At 40.9% G+C, this 17,404-nt stretch overlaps 1 protein-coding gene across 2 annotated transcripts in view; it reads left to right on the top strand.

The window, feature by feature from the left end:
* The window catches only part of LAMA3 (laminin subunit alpha 3), a 183,752-nt gene that overhangs the window by 66,687 nt on the left and 99,661 nt on the right, over nucleotides 1–17,404 (top strand). For both annotated transcript variants that reach the window (XM_075213429.1, XM_075213427.1), the window contains exons 13-19: nucleotides 2,673–2,807; nucleotides 2,897–3,031; nucleotides 3,967–4,104; nucleotides 6,990–7,036; nucleotides 8,020–8,119; nucleotides 8,499–8,551; nucleotides 16,917–17,022. In XM_075213429.1, coding sequence (XP_075069530.1) covers nucleotides 2,673–2,807; nucleotides 2,897–3,031; nucleotides 3,967–4,104; nucleotides 6,990–7,036; nucleotides 8,020–8,119; nucleotides 8,499–8,551; nucleotides 16,917–17,022 — 714 coding nt within the window. The remainder of the gene's footprint in view (nucleotides 1–2,672; nucleotides 2,808–2,896; nucleotides 3,032–3,966; nucleotides 4,105–6,989; nucleotides 7,037–8,019; nucleotides 8,120–8,498; nucleotides 8,552–16,916; nucleotides 17,023–17,404) is intronic.

Genomic DNA, 17,404 nt, shown 5'->3' on the forward strand with positions numbered 1-17,404 from the left:
ACTATAATGATGATGTCATTTGATTTGAAATATCTGTGCTTATGTATTGCTGATTATTTGGATACTTTTTGATAATAGTGGTGTCATTTGATATAAAATAACCGTTTATATACATATATGCTGAATATTGCAATATTTGTGAAATTCTCTTACTCATGGAAGCTGCAGTAGTGGGACCTAACAATATGCAGAACATGAACAATGATTCAATGGAAGATGAAAATAATTCCAGAATATAGGTTACCACAAGGAGCTTGTTCACCAATTCACCAGTCTTTCCTCTTGCCACTTCAGATGCTTGTTTCTTGCTTGATAGCCAATGGTGCACATAGCTCTATGCTTGTTTCAGTCATTTGTTTTTGACAAACCTGTGACACATGTACTGGTTTCGGCATACCATAATTGTCATCACCAGCATCCACTGTTTAATATTCTTATTTTTACTCTCAAAGATGGGTTGACAGTAGGTCTCCCAAGGAAGAGGGTAATATAACATATGTAACACCCGCTTTGTCCAGATAAAAGGTGTAGCTATAAATTTCTTCTTGTGTGTCTTAGTTTTTCACTTGTGCAGTGCCTCCACCAAGTCTCAAAAAACTTCCAAATGGGTAAAAATTTGCAGGCGAGTAATTCTTAATATTAAGGATTCTCACCAGTTACTTAAGAAAAAAGAGAGTATGGCTTTACATTAACAATTTGCCAGAACTGTAGTAATAAATACTTAAATCTCCTTCAAGAAATATTTGCTTTGAATTGGAAAAATAATGAGATAAACTTGCTGCAAAATAAGGAACACTGGAACAAAGAATGACTTTTGGTAACCTGAATACAATTAGAACATTTACAGAAAGTTTTAGCAAAGAACTAAGGGCTAGATTTACTAAGCTGTGGGTTTGAAAAAGTGGGGATGTTGCCTATAGCAGCCAATCAGATTCTAGCTGTCATTTTGTAGAATGTACTAAATAAATGATAGCTAGAATCTGATTTGATGCTATAGGCAACATCCCCACTTTTTCAAACCCACAGCTTAGTAAATCTAACCCTAAGTCTTCTTTTAAAGGTCTGTAGAGACGTGTATATGGCCACCAGGGGCGACTTGTGGACCCCCTGTGACAACACAAACCTTGCACATCACTGACACACAAAATGTTGTTCTTGTTTTATAGAAAAATATTTGGTTTGAGAAATACATGCGTAACTAAATGTACAATTAGTGACTAAATAATAATTAAAATCACAAACAAATTTATGAGTTTGAGTGTTAGACTCAATATAGAAATCATTAAATGTAAATGTACTGCTAACAATTACTAATATCTACAAATTTCTCTTTATACACTAAGCCTAATGATCTATCCAATAACACTATGTCTAACCCCTAGATATATAGGTATCTTCTCTCTCCCTTATTCTCTCTCTCTCTCTCTCTCTCCCAGTTATTCTTTATCTGTCTGTCCCCTCACCTCTGTCCAACTGTTGCTCTCTCCCCCCAGTTATAACTGTCATTTCCTTTTTCGTGCTGCCAGAGACCCTGGGACCTGTAGTAACTACCGGTGCCGTCATTTGTGTACGTCCTCAATCTCCGTTCGCCAGTGGAGGTTACATATATAAGAGCCTCCAATATTTGGTTCTCGATTCCTATTTGTCTTTGTATGATTATGCACATCTCTCTTTATTTTTCATGCTTACGTTCTGTGCACACTTGTGATGTTTCGTATCAGTGATGACATCTTCAACATTCACTATTTGAAATTCAAATTTTCTCTAGCTCCATGTCTGAGCAACAGGTGTGCATTGTGAGTAAGTTACATTCATTATCATATTGTCATTGGTCTTCTAGTACTAACCCAGCTTTTCTCTGCTATGGCTGCTTCTGTTGCCCCTGACCTTGGCTTGTTTACCTGCTTACAAAACATTGCATTCTGCCTTATCTTTTTACTTTTTCCTAACTTCGATTAGTATCTGACACAAAAGATGGTCTATTTTTGCAGATGGCTTAAAATACAAGCAAGTGCCAAGTTGTCATTCAGATTAATGTAGACAGATTGAGGATTCCTGCATGCACTGCGGTCATGTGTCTATTGGTTTTCCAGTGTTAGCTATACTCTCAAATGTACTGTGGGAGATTTTTGATCATTGGTCCCTCTGACAAGTCCTGGTGAAGCAAGAATATTAGGGCATCCACTTTGTTTAACGGAACACCTCCTTCATTGACTTTAAATTGCTGTGTTTTGTTTCTCTTTAACCACAGTAGGGTTTTTAAAAAAATCTGCCATAAGTGTTATAGATTTGGTTTACATCATTATTACTATAACAGATACTTTATGATAAATACTTACAATATTTTAATGAATATTGCTATTATACCAAAAATAATATCTAAATATAACAGTCTGATTAATATATATTTTACATTTATATAATTAAGAAATTATACATTATATAAGTGTATAAGGTATAATGCTGTATTCACACTTTAGCATATATCTATCCCTCTTTATCTGAAGCATCACAATTGTTGTTTTTATATAGTTAGAATAAGTGAAGTTTTTGCTTGGAATTTTGTTACTGTTTATATTGTATTGTATTTCCTGCCAGTGTCATATGCAATGTATTATTTTTTTTACAATGACTTATTCCATGTATAAAGGCCGTTTCCTTTGATTGTGTAGGATGTAATTGCAATCCTGCTGGTGTGCTCCCTGGGGTATGCAGTCCTTCTGGAAAGTGCCTGTGCAAGTTCAGGGTTGAGGGGGCACTCTGCGACCAGTGCCGTATAGGCTACCATTCATTTCCAAGCTGTAATGGTAAGAGTCCAGTGTATATGTATGTATTTGTGTGTATACCTGTAGATGAGAAAATGTTAACTGTTGCTGTGTTTTTTTCCTTACTCTAGAATGTGACTGTGCTATGATCGGTACTGCTGACCCTTCATGTGGGCCCAGAGGAGAATGTCTCTGTCGCCCTAACTATGCTGGACATTTATGTAATGAATGTGTGCCTAATTTTTACAATTACCCCATCTGCAGACGTAAGTGTAGCACTAGGTGTGAACATCATGTTTTAAGATTAAGATTCAGATCATGTGATAGCCTGGTAATGAAACATACTGTATTGTGTTAATATGTGCTGATTTGTGATGTCCCAGTCCAAAAATGTGGCATTATATATGGTACTTTAGGATGATAAATCTTATTTTTCTATATGTTAGTGTCACAACTATATTGCATACCTGCCATTGTTAGCGCAACTCAGAGGAAGGTGCGGAATCTAACGTGCCCCTGGTATTCACCAGGGACCCCCGCAAGGAGGTATGGACTCCGCTGCAGGAATACGCAGGTCGCTGAGTCAACAGCGAGATACAAGATAGGTGTCGGACAGGCCGGGTCGGTAACGTTCTGGTAATAGGAAGTACACAAGGGTATCCGGAGGGATGGGGAGGCAAGCCGGGTCGGTAACGTTCAGGAGGCGCAGTACAAGGGGAGATCCAAAAGGATCCGGGTCAGAAAGGTCACAGGCAAACGAGGAAGGTCAGGAACAATGAAGAAACTGGTAACACAGAAAACGTTGGAGGCATGAAGACCTGATACTCTGGCACAGGTGTAGTGGCAGGAAGTGCCTTTTAAGGTTCAGGGAGCCAATAGAATGTAGTGGGTGGCAGCGCTGTTCTTAGCTGCCTAGCAATGGGACGCGCATGCGCAGAAGGCCGTGCCGGGCGGCCGGAACTTCCGCGTTGCCTGGCAAACAGACGCGCTGGACAGCGACGCAGGCGGCCGTCCCGTGGAGACAGCGGGACGGCGCCTGACAATTAGGTTCTTTGCTTAAATAATCAACTTTATGGCAATAGATTTCCTGGCTAATAGTATACATTTTCATAAAATATTTGTAAATACAAATTGATATCATTCTATGTTGAGCATCATATTGATGCCTGGACTTACTAATACTGTTTAATGTTGTATTTAGCTTGTCAGTGTTCAACTCAAGGCTCCTATAAAAGTACGTGTGACCCTATAACTGGTCAATGTGAGTGCAAACCAGGAGTAATTGGGCAGAAGTGTGACAGATGCTCATTTGGATTAGATGATTACCCGTATTGTCAAGGTATGTACATGTGGCTGCTTGCATTTAGTTATCTTCATATACCAGTATATTTTGCCTTCAATAACATTATATCATGGAAAAATAAATTATGAAAATAAATGATGTGACACAAGTGAAAGAGCCGGTTTATATTGTTGGTATGAAAGACAGACAGATTGTACAATTGCTACAGATGTTTCTTGCCCATTATGAAAAACAACCTGAAGTCAATACAGGATGTGTCATAGAGTAAAGGGCTGGGTTAAGGATAACTAGTATACTTCCTTTCAGTACCTCCTACAGGCCATGTATGTCAGTCTGATTATTATATATTACTGAGCACACGTGGAGAATAGGGTTAATACAAAGAGTGCAATGATGACATGACACCCTCGTACCCATCGGGACTTAAAACTTTGCATTGCCTGTGCCTAGAAGTTAATCCCACAATGTATCATTATTATTATAATTATATTTTATTTATAAGGTGCCCCAAGGCTTCCGATGTGCCGTACAAAGGAGGTTAAAACATACAGCAAAACTACATAAGTAACAAATCGCATGAACAGAGAATGGGCAGACATGAGACACAGCGTACAGACATGAGACACAGCGTACAGACATGAGACACAGCGTACAGACAGGAGACACAGCGTACAGACAGGAGACACAGCGTACAGACACGAGACACAGCGTACAGACACGAGACACAGCGTACAGACACGAGACACAGAGTACAGACACGAGACACAGCGTACAGACACGAGACACAGCGTACAGACACGAGACACAGCGTACAGACACGAGACACAGCGTACAGACACGAGACACAGCGTACAGACACGAGACACAGCGTACAGACACGAGACACAGAGTACAGACATGAGACATAGGCTAGATGACCCTGCCCTTTGAGAGCTTTGTCATCATCATCATCATCATCATCATTTATTTATAGAGTGCCACCAATCTAGAGGATGGGGATATAGAGAGACAAAAGGTGCTAAGGGGCACAATATGTTGAGTGCGGTTCACTGTGGTTCGCAGGTCTGCAAGATACTGAGGCCATGAGGCCTAGAAGGGGCCATGGTGATGCACAGGTGGTATAGTGTCCTGTAGGGACCAGATGGCACTAAAGCCTATTTGAGCAACACCCAGGATGGTGCAGTGGCCTAGTAGGTGCAGGGCCATGAGGGTGTCTGGGCCTAGGTAGTGTAGAAGTCTGGATGGTGACCAGGGAGGTGTGATATTGGCAATGTAATCAGCAATGACTGGTAAACAACAGCAAGGCAACACTATGGCAAAGCAATGTTATGGTGGAGCAGTACAAGAATAGTAGCATTAAGAGTGAGAGTGAAGCAGGGAAATAAGAGAGATCAAAGATATAGTTACAAAGTAACAATATCCAGGACAGTGAAAGAAGAATTGTTGTGGCAGGCAGGTAAAGCTGGTTACTGGCAGGTTTCGGAGGTTGTTCCCTTTATGTTCAACTGTATCATTTAACTGTGCATATCCTAGCACTTTGTGAGAAGTAACACTTGGTGGTAAATCTGTCAAGTTGCAGGTTTGAAAAAGTGTAGATGTTGCCTATAGCAACCAATCAGATTCTAGCTGTCATTTTGTAGAATGTACTACATAAATGGTAACTAGAATTTGATTGGTTGCTATAGGCAACATCTCCGCCTTTTCAAACCTGCAGCTTGATCAATTTACCCCTTAGTGTACGTAGGAAACTCCAACACGTCCCCCCTTAGAGTGAAGGCTAAGATGTAGTTGAGATGAGTACAAACTAGCTGCATCTGTGCTAAAACACACCTATAGGTTTTAGTCGGGCTAGATGAGTGCCAGGCCAGTGTCATAAGCTGGAAATTGTAATGGAACTATGATTAATTTTGGTTAATGGGGACCTATAGTTATCCTACTCTTTCTCTGGTGAAAGGTTGCGTTTGCCCATTCCTAGATCCAGTTCTAGCTGTATATATTTCGGTGGTATAAGAACAGGAGCTGCAGTGGTTGCAGTTGAGACCAACTCAATGTTATTCTGGGACACTTGGGTTCATTTTGCTGTCAATCTGCTGTCCCACCTGACAGCAGAAGCCATCCACAGATGACAGACGGTGACATATTCGGCATCATGTATGGACACTGGACAACAGAAAGCCCAGTAGACATGTGAAGGAGGACATGGAGGACGTACAGGCTTAGGGCATTTATGAGTGTAACGTACTGGAATTTATTATGTACTTTTATTATTTTGTTACTTTCCCGTTCACATCTTTTTTTTATCCGGCACCTATAGGAAATTATAGCACATTTTTCTATTTTTTTCCTCTTCGCCTTTTGCCCAGTATTGTAAGATGTCTGAAAACAATGTGCGTCCAGAGTCACTACAAAAAAAATGTTTCTTTGGCATATTCCCTTTAGTGGTTCAGACATCTGGGATCACATCCAGTACTTTTACTACTAAACAATTACATTTTCTTGTTTCCCAAGCATTATCAAGAAAAAAAGATGTGACATTGCTTCAGCTTTGAGGTAGAGTGTCCTGGGAACTGACCAACAGACAATAAACTTTTGTTGGGTTCAGCACTTTTTATAACACAGACAGATCTCATGAGATTGTTAATCAAGTACTTTTTTATTACAAGTGAGCAATAAACCATTGCGCCAGTCCCCTTTGTTAAACAAATCAAATGAGCTTAGTCTGATATTGGTCAGAAAGTTTCTGGATATTTATCACATGTTTATGAGCCAAACTGTGTAACTCACTTGTATTATCAGTGATGGCAACACAAAGTTCTTAACAGATGTACTGTTATTTAATTAGTTGTTTCTTTTGATCTTAAGTGCCATTCAAAAAAGTTTATTGTTTTACTTTTATTTTTTTGCATATTTTGGAACCATAGATTTTAGTGGTGAATGTGATCCTGTGGGGACCATTGATTCTCAAGCAGTAAGTTGCATTTAACTTTCTCAGTGTAAATATCAATTCAGTAAAAGTGCTAAATCCTCTTTATTACATGATTATTTATATGTTTTGTGTAAACTGGGCTGCCCATATGAGGTGAGAGGGGGGATACATGTCAGGGGGCCCATCATGACTTGGCCCCGTGACCAGGATCCACGACTATTACTGTAACTGTAATCTATAGTGGCCCAGAGGAATTCAAACACTGCTGGTATTTAATTATGCTGCTCCATAAGGCCGAGTTGTCATGGTGCTGGTCATGTGAGGCGTTGTTGAGTGAGATGACCACTGCGCCACCCCACCACCGATATACAGCTCTGCTATTTAATATAGTTCCTGTAAATTTGTTTTCTACAGTACAGTAAAAGTTACAGTACTGTCTACAGCAGTGGTGGCCAACAGATGGCCCGTGAGCTGCCAGCGGCTCACAGAGCCTTCACCTGTGGCAACCCAGCCGGCTGCTCCCAATCATATTCTGTGCTTTGTTATAAAGCCTAGACTAAGGCAGAACAGTGCAGCTGAGATTCAATTAAGTGCAATATGTATGTCCGGAACATTCCGCGGAGACACATTGATGTTCTGACTGAAATCTCTGCTCCTTTTTCTCCACATCCCATAGAGCGGTGCATAAAAATAAGTTAAAATAGTTATGTGGCTTAAATTTGTCTCCACGGTTTTGTGTTGACATTTCCATCCTAATGCCAGTGAATACAATAGGCAAATGAGAAGAGGAGTCACATTCACAGCATAGTACTAGTACAGTAAGACAATTGGTCCCTGATACTGTACATAGAATAGAGGATAGAACTGGCAATTAAAGAAGTTATTTTCTGTTTTTAGCACATAATAAATTAAGCACAAATTTATTTAATGGGTTTAGTGGTTAGTTTGGGGCTGACAGGCCCACTTTAACATGTTTTGCCATGATTCATTTTAATGTATGCATTAATTTCTTAATTTATCATTAGGGCCACTGTGAATGCCTGCCAAGAGTGCAGGGCGTCACCTGTGATCGCTGCAAACCTCTATACTGGGATTTATCTAGAGACAATATGCAAGGTTGCACTGGTAAGTCTGTGCTCAAATACTCTCAGAAACCATCCTGCTATTAATAAAATATACAAAATATGGTACTGTAAAATCACATCTTCAGGTGATGCAGATATAGGTGAGATAAGGGAACCTGGTTAATATGGAAAAATCAGTGATGGGTATGTGGGTTTGTATAAACCAACACACTGCATGACTTTTTGTATAAGTAGATCATTTTTATATCTGTAGCCTTTGCTTTTGTGTTAGAAAACATCTATTGAAACACATTGACGCATATTCTGACTTCTTTTTGCAGTGTACAGTATGTAGTATTACACAGATCTAATGTAAATGAATAGAAGTACTTTATATCCGCCCTGTCACATATATTCGCTCATGTGTTTTTTTTTTTCAGATTGCTCTTGTGATGTAGATGGAACAACAAGTGGAGTAGGTGAATGTCATCAGGTAAGACATTAGGGATGTGCACCGGCGACTTTTGAGGTCTCGTGTTTTGTGTTTTGGATCCGGATTTTCGTTATTTTTGAGGTTCGGATTTGTCTCGCAAAACACTTGACGAAAGGTCTCGGTTCGGATTTAAGGTATTGGATTCGGATTTTTTTTGAAAAAAACATAAAAAGTTTAAAAATCAAGTTTTTGGGCTTATTTTCACTCCTAGGCTATTATTAACCTCAATAACATTCAATAACAAGCATTTCCACTAATTTACAGTGTATTCTGAACACCTCACAATATAGTTATTAGTCCAAAACGTTGCAACAAGGTATCTTTCTGGACTGCGTAGAGGAGTGGGTCACCACAATATATATTAAAAACCCTGAACTTTTATGATTCGCACCAATAAATGTACCTGGACTGCGTAGAGGAGTGGGTCACCACAATATATATTAAAAACCCTGAACTTTTATGATTCGCACCAATAAATGTACCTGGACTGCGTAGAGGAGTGGGTCACCACAATATCTTAAAAACCCCGAACTTTTATGAATCGCACCAATAAATGTACCTGGACTGCGTAGAGGAGTGGGTCACCACAATATATTAAAAACCCTGAACTTTTATGATTCGCACCAATAATTGTACCTGGACTGCGTAGAGGAGTGGGTCACCACAATATAAATTAAAAACCCTGAACTTTTATGAATCGCACCAATAATTGTACCTGGACTGCGTAGAGGAGTGGGTCACCACAATATATTAAAAACCCTGAACTTTTATGATTCGCACCAATAATTGTACCTGGACTGCGTAGAGGAGTGGGTCACCACAATATAAATTAAAAACCCTGAACTTTTATGAATCGCACCAATAATTGTACCTGGACTGCGTAGAGGAGTGGGTCACCACAATATATTAAAAACCCTGAACTTTTATGAATCGCACCAATAATTGTACCTGGACTGCGTAGAGGAGTGGGTCACCACAATATATTAAAAACCCTGAACTTTTATGATTCGCACCAATAATTGTACCTGGACTGCGTAGAGGAGTGGGTCACCACAATATAAATTAAAAACCCTGAACTTTTCTGAATCGCACCAATAATTGTACCTGGACTGCGTAGAGGAGTGGGTCACCACAATATATTAAAAACCCTGAACTTTTATGATTCGCACCAATAATTGTACCTGGACTGCGTAGAGGAGTGGGTCACCACAATATAAATTAAAAACCCTGAACTTTTATGAATCGCACCAATAATTGTACCTGGACTGCGTAGAGGAGTGGGTCACCACAATATATTAAAAACCCTGAACTTTTATGATTCGCACCAATAATTGTACCTGGACTGCGTAGAGGAGTGGGTCACCACAATATCTTAAAAACCCTGAACTTTTATGATTCGCACCAATAATTGTACCTGGACTGCGTAGAGGAGTGGGTCACCACAATATCTTAAAAACCCTGAACTTTTATGATTCGCACCAATAATTGTACCTGGACTGCGTAGAGGAGTGGGTCACCACAATATCTTTAAAACCCTGAACTTTTATGATTCGCACCAATAATTGTACCTGGACTGCGTAGAGGAGTGGGTCACCACAATATATTAAAAACCCTGAACTTTTATGATTCGCACCAATAATTGTACCTGGACTGCGTAGAGGAGTGGGCACTGGGCACCACAATAAAATATATAAAAAACCTTCAACAGATCTGCATTACACTACACATACGGCTGCTCCTCCATCCTCTCCATCATATACATGTTGGAGTTTTAGCGTGTGACAACCTCTTGTTTTTGATAATGTCAGTGCATTTTGAATATTTTTCAATTTGCCCCACACCACTGAATGTACTTTATCTATGATACGCAATACGCATCTATCTATCTTGACTGCGTAGTGTGGTGGCCCCGGTACACAATTTGGTACCGAGGCCACAATATAATTAAAAAACCCTCCACGTGTCTGAATTCCACCAAACAAGTATCTGGACTGCATAGTGGGGTGGCCCCGGTACCAAATTTGATACCGGGGCCACAATACCTCCTCCAAACATGGTACAGACAATTCTTCATTGAGATCCCAGACAGACAGGGTCAAAGTGTTATTGTTTGACTTTGTAAACCCAAAAAAATGTCCCTGTTGCACATAGTCGTGCAATGAAGACTGACTTTTTCATTTAAAGGCACGATCTTTCAAGTGTAGTGTTTGTAAGTCTAAGTCATATTATACTTTTGGTAAAATTGGTTTATTTTGTTCCTCTTTATGGTAATTAATTAGTAATAGAATTAAAGTATGAAATAGAATTAAAGTATGAAATAGAGTGGTATAGAGTTGTAGTGTGGTATAGATAGAGTGGTCCACACAATATAATAATAAAACCCTCAACTGGTCTGAATTCCACCAAACAAGTATCTGGACTGCGTAGTGTGGTGGCCCCGGTACACAATTTGGTACCGAGGCCACAATATAATTAAAAAATTGGGCATCAACTGTCACCGTTGTTTAATATCTGATACACCTAAATATGGACTGCACAGTGGAGTGGCCCCGGTAGTAAATTTGGTGCCGGGGCCACAATACCTCCTCCAACTTCCAAGTGTAGTGTTTATAAAGACAGACAGCGTCGAAGTGTTATTAGTTGACTTTCTTAACCCTAAAATTGTCCCTGTTGCAAATATTCGTGCAATGGACAGTTACTTTTCTATTGAAAGACTCAAGCTTTCAAGTGTAGTGTTTATAAAATATAAACAACAATACAGTAGTTTTAGAGCACGTCAATACCTCTTGTTTTAAATTATGACACGGCATTTTACTTTTGGTTTAATTTCTTGAATTTTTTTACATTTGGTTTTACTTTTTGAACATGGCAAACGACTGTTGATTGGTCATATAATGCAAAAAAAAAAGTTCCAAAATGGAATTGTCCTTGGGCCCTCACACCCACCCTTATGTTGTTGAAATAGGACATGCACACTTTAACAAACCAATCATTTCAGCGACAGGGCCTACCAAACAACTTTGGCTGAAATGATTGGTTTGTTTGGGCCCCCACACCAAAAAAGCTATTCATCTCTCCCTGTACAGACTAAACAGGCTCTACTGAGGCAAGATGTCGTCCTCATCCTCAACCTCTGATTCCTCTCCCCCTACAGTGTGTACTTCCTCCTCATCACACATTATCAATTCGTCCCCGCTGGACTCCACAACCACAGGTCCCTCTGTAGTATCTGGAGGGCAGTGCTGTACTTCATTGAGGAATTGATTATTCATTTTTATAAACATCATTTTTTCAACGTTGTGAGGAAGCAACCTCCTTCGCCGCTCACTGACCAGGTTCCCCGCTGCACTAAAAACTCTTTCCGAGTACACACTGGAGGGGGGACAACTCAGGTAAAATAGAGCCAGTTTGTACAGGGGCTTCCAAACTGCCTTTTTTTCCTGCCAGTAACAATATGGACTGTCTGACATGTCTACTTGGATGGTGTCAGCAAAGTAATCATCCACAATTTTTTCTATTGTGACAGCATCCAATGCAGCGAGAGTAGACATGTCTGCAATGGTTGGCAGGTCCTTCAGTCCGGACCAGATGTTATCAGCATCCCCGCCAGTGCCTCTTTTGGGAAAACTGAGCTTTTTCCTCGCAGCCATAGATGTGGAAGAAAATGAGGGTGGAGCTGTTGGCATGTCACGGTCCTCTTCAGAGGACAATCTCCTGACCAGCAGGTCTTTGCACCGCTGTAGACTTGTGTCCGCCGGAAACAGAGACACAACATACGCTTTAAACCGAGGATCGAGCACGGTGGCCAGAATGTATTCCTCTGACTTTAAAAGAGTGACCACCCTCGGATCCTGGCAAAGCGTACGAAGGGCTACATCCACAAGAGCTACATGCTTGGTGTAATCGCAATGGCTTACCAGCTCCTCCCTCACTTTCTCCAGCTGCTTCTGCAACAGCCTGATCAGGGGAATGACCTGACTCAAGCTGGCAGTGTCGGAACTGACTTCTCGTGTGGCAAGTTCAAATGGCTGCAGAACCTTGCACAACACGGAAATCAGTCTCCACTGCGCTTGACTGAGGCGCATCCCCACTCCTTTGCCTATGTCGTAGGTGGCTGTGTAGGCCTGAATGGCCTTTTGCTGCTCCTCCATCCTCTGCAGCATATAGAGGGTGGAGTTCCAGCGCGTCACAACCTCTTGTTTGAGGTGATGGCAGGGCAGGTTCATGCTTTTTTGATGTGCCTCTAGTCTGCGGTAGGCACTGGCTGAATGCCGAAAGTGTCCAGCAATTTTGCGCACCACCGCAAGCATCTCCTGCACACCCCTGTCACTCTTGAGGTAATGCTGCACCACCAAATTAATGGTGTGGGCAAAACATGGGACGTGCTGGAAATTGCCCATATTTAATGCCCGCACAATGTTACTGCCATTGTCTGACACCACAAATCCCCATGAGAGTCTAAGTGGGGTAAGCCACTGGGAGATAATTTCCCTCATTTTCTCTAATATGTTGTCAGCGTTGTGCCTCTTATTAAAGCCTGTAATGCACAATGTTGCCTGCCTTTGCATGAGCAGCCATTTTGTAGATGCTGCTACTGATGCAGCTGTTGCTGTTGCTGCGGAAGGGGATGCATCTACCCAGTGGGCTGTCACAGTCATATAGTCCTTCGTTTGCCCAGAACCACTTGTCCACATGTCCGTGGTTAAGTGGACAGTGGGTACAACCGCATTTTTAAGAGCACTGAGGACACTTGATCGTACTTCTCTGTACATTTTTGGTATCGCCTGCCTAGTGAAGTGGAATCTCGAGGGGATTTGGTACCGGGGACACAATACCTCCATCAACCCTCTAAATCCCACTCCACTGATGGCGGACACCGGGCGCACGTCTAACACCAACATTGCAGTTACAGCCGCAGTTATACGCTTTGCAATAGGGTGACTACTATCGTATTTTGTGGTCATGGCAAACGACTGTTGGACGGTCAATTGTTTTGTGAAAGACTTAGCGGTCTTACGACTTCCCCTCTGGGAAGATGACCGACTAACAGCAGCAACAGCAGCAGTGGCAGTAGTAGGCGTACCGCTGCAGGATTCCTCGGATGAATCCCGTATTGAGGAGGACTCAGTCTGGCTGCTGACTTGGGCTGCAGGACTGAATCTGATGGAGATTGTGGAGGAAGTTGACGAGGAGGGTGTTGCTGGTGTGTATCCAACTGGACCACGGGATTTAGGTGTCCCTGTACCGATGAGGGTCCTAGCCCCAGTTCCTGAACTAACCACTGAACTATGAAGGTTATTCAGGTGACGTATAAGGGAGGATGTTCCTAGGTGGGCAAGATCCTTACCCCTGCTTATTTGAGCTTTACATAAGCTACATATGGCCATACATTGGTTGTCTGGATTTGGATAAAAATAACTCCAGACCGAAGAGGTGCATTTTTTGGTCTTCTGACCAGGCATGACGATGGGCTTTTTCATCCCATGGACATCAGCTGTTTCCCCCCCTGGTGCCTCATTTACAATAACCACATCACCATCCTCATCATCAAGTTCCTCCACAGCGCCAGCTACATCATCAATAGCCTCCTCCCGAGCCACCTCTTCCCGTACAGTGATGGGAAGGTCAGGCTTGACAACCACCAACACCCTTGGACTCGCCTTGGGGATTTGTGATAATTTCTCTTTAGAAGGCAGAGTTGTTTGCTGTTTTGTTGCTGACAGCATAACTCTCTTCAATTTTTTGTAGGGGGGGGGGGGAGGAGGAGGAGGGCTAAGATCCGTGGGTGAAGCTGAACCACTAGTCATGAACACGGGCCAGGGCCTAAGCCGTTCCTTGCCACTCCGTGTCGTAAATGGCATATTGGCAACTTTACGTTTCTCCTCAGATGATTTTAAGTTTCTCTTTTTGCTACTTTTTCTTAACTTGGGCTTTTTGGATTTTACATGCCCGGTACTACGAGATTGGGCATCGGGCTTGGAAGACGACGTTGATGGCATTTCATCGTCTATGTCATGACTAGTGGCAGCAGCTTCAGCATTAGGAGGAAGTGGGTCTTGATCTTTCCCTACTTTATCCTCCAAATTTTTGGTCTCCATTATATGTAGCACAAGATACTGCAGAATGTGTGAACTTGGTAATATTGCAGTACCAATGGACTTATACTGCTGGATTGGTTTTGCAAATTTGGTTATAATTATTATATATTTTTTTTTTTTTTTAAATTTTTTATTTTTTTTAACTTTTTTTTAATTTTTAAAAAACTTGGGAATAGTGGGGAAAAAACTATGCCCTTAGAAGCACAGAGCACAGGACACAGCACCACTGGACTGAACAGGACACGGCACAGGACCCAGCAGCACTACGGAACTCAGCAGGACAGAGCACAGGACACAGCACCACTGGACTGATACTGCAGAATGTGTGAACTTGGTAATATTGCAGTACCAATGGACTTATACTGCTGGATTGGTTTTGCACATTTGGTTATAATTATTATATATATTTTTTTTTTTTTTAATTTTTTATTTTTTTTTACTTTTTTTTTATTTTTAAAAACTTGGGAATAATGGGGAAATAACTATGCCCTTAGAAGCACAGAGCACAGGACACAGCACCACTGGACTGAACAGGACACGGCACAGGACCCAGCAGCACTACGGAACTCAGCAGGACAGAGCACAGGACACAGCACCACTGGACTGATACTGCAGAATGTGTGAACTTGGTAATATTGCAGTACCAATGGACTTATACTGCTGGATTGGTTTTGCACATTTGGTTATAATTATATATATTTTTTTTAATTTCTAATTTTTTATTTTTTTTTACTTTTTTTTTATTTTTTAAAAACTTGGGAATAATGGGGAAATAACTATGCCCTTAGAAGCACAGAGCACAGGACACAGCACCACTGGACTGAACAGGACACAGCACAGGACCCAGCAGCACCACTGACCTCAGAAGGACAGAGCACAGCACACAGCACCACTGGACTGATACTGCAGAACACAGCACAGCACAGCACAGCACAGCACAGCACAGCACAGCACTAAACAGCACAGAACTAAACAGCACAGAACTAAACAGCACAGAACTAAACAGCACAGAACTAAACAGCACAGAGGACCACCTAACACACCCTCCCTCTACCCTGATCAATGCCCGAGTGAAGATAGCGGCGACTAGCGGGGAATTTATAGGATCCGAGTATCGCGAGATCCGACAACGGGATTATGAGTCAGAGCCTCAGTTTCACTTTTGAATTTGGCGCCAATACCCGGATCTGTCTCGGATCCGACTCGGATCCGCAACGTTCGGGTGGGCTCGGATTTCATAAATCCGAGTGCGCTCATCCCTATAAGACATATAACCTAGGTATTAGGAAATTAAACTCAAATTTGGGTATATTCATATAGTCAATTGCTAAAATGTATTAAAAAAAGGAGGTAAAAATATATAAAAAAAATAAATAGAAATGGGGCAGATCAATAATATACCCACGGGGATATCAAAGTCCTCTAAAACAGGAAACACCTATAACACCTCTTTTAAATCTTTAAGCTTGAATTTAACGTCATGGTTTGGATTACTGATTTTTGAAAATCCTATTTAAACTTGTATTGTGAAAAAATTGCAGTGCTACACAATGGTAATAAGCCATCTCTGATAACATAAACAGATCACAAATCTGAGTCATCCATAATATAAACATTAATGGTGATAAGTATTTTAGTATCTTATTAAGATAAGGGAACCATTAAAGTATGTCTACCCTCTGAGGACCCTGACTGTACTCTACTTAGGATAACAGAATGTACATTGTGAATATGGATCATTACCATTGACATTGTGCAGAAGAACACCAATTACAAAAGTCTCTGTGTAGCGTTTGGTACCTGCTCTTTTCCAGTTCCAAAAGTGTCAACAGACAATCCTTCCCAAAGTGGGCCAGAATAAAAGGAATTTATTTTTATGATTAGTTTAGTGTCTCTTTATTAGACCCACAACCCAGCTTCACTTTAGAGTTACACCTGTCTGACTGTCTGAACAGTCCAGGTTTTAAAGTTCCTGTCCAGGTTTCTGCAATACTGCACTGAAGGAAGTGATGCAGTGACACATTTCAGTATTAGATTTCATTCTGATCAGCACTTTCAGAGAATGCTCTGATTCTGAGCTCTGAATGGGGAACAGTCATTTCTAATTATGCCACTGAATAACTGATATTTAGATGTAACACCTTTCACCACCTATCAAATAAGCCTCAGGTGTAATATTTTGCACTAAAGAAAATGTATTTTATAAGCCTCAGTATTGGTGTATATCCCTACATAATAATATAGTTGAATGTAATTTCTCTTTTCAGACTGAAGGAGATTGTCGTTGTAAACCAAACACCTGCAGCACATTGTGTGGGACCTGTAAAGATGGTTACTTTTACCTAGAAGGGAAGAATTACTTTGGATGTAAAGGTACAGTGACACCTGCAAGATGGGATGTTTGTGTTATCATTTAGGAACTGGTCATTGTTTGCTGGTAAATACAAATACCTTGAAAATATGTATTTTGATTCATGCAAAAAACTAACAAATCGTTAGAAACAGCATTTTATCAATAAGGGAAAAATAATATTTAAATCCTCAGTAGATATTTTTTCTAAGGGTGGAGATAGCCTTAGCAGTCAGGTCTTTTCTGATCTACAAGTGAGCTTGAAAAATCTGCCATCAGAAATGTTGTGTAAAATCAGATTTTAACAAGAAAAAACAGCTGTTTTTTAGATATTCACGATATGATATAATTTAAGGAATCACACCTCATGCTACGACCTCCCCCCCCCCTCCCGGTGCCTAAATA

This window comes from Mixophyes fleayi, chromosome 5 (assembly GCF_038048845.1).
Source record: "Mixophyes fleayi isolate aMixFle1 chromosome 5, aMixFle1.hap1, whole genome shotgun sequence".
Taxonomy (NCBI): Eukaryota; Metazoa; Chordata; class Amphibia; order Anura; family Limnodynastidae; genus Mixophyes; species Mixophyes fleayi.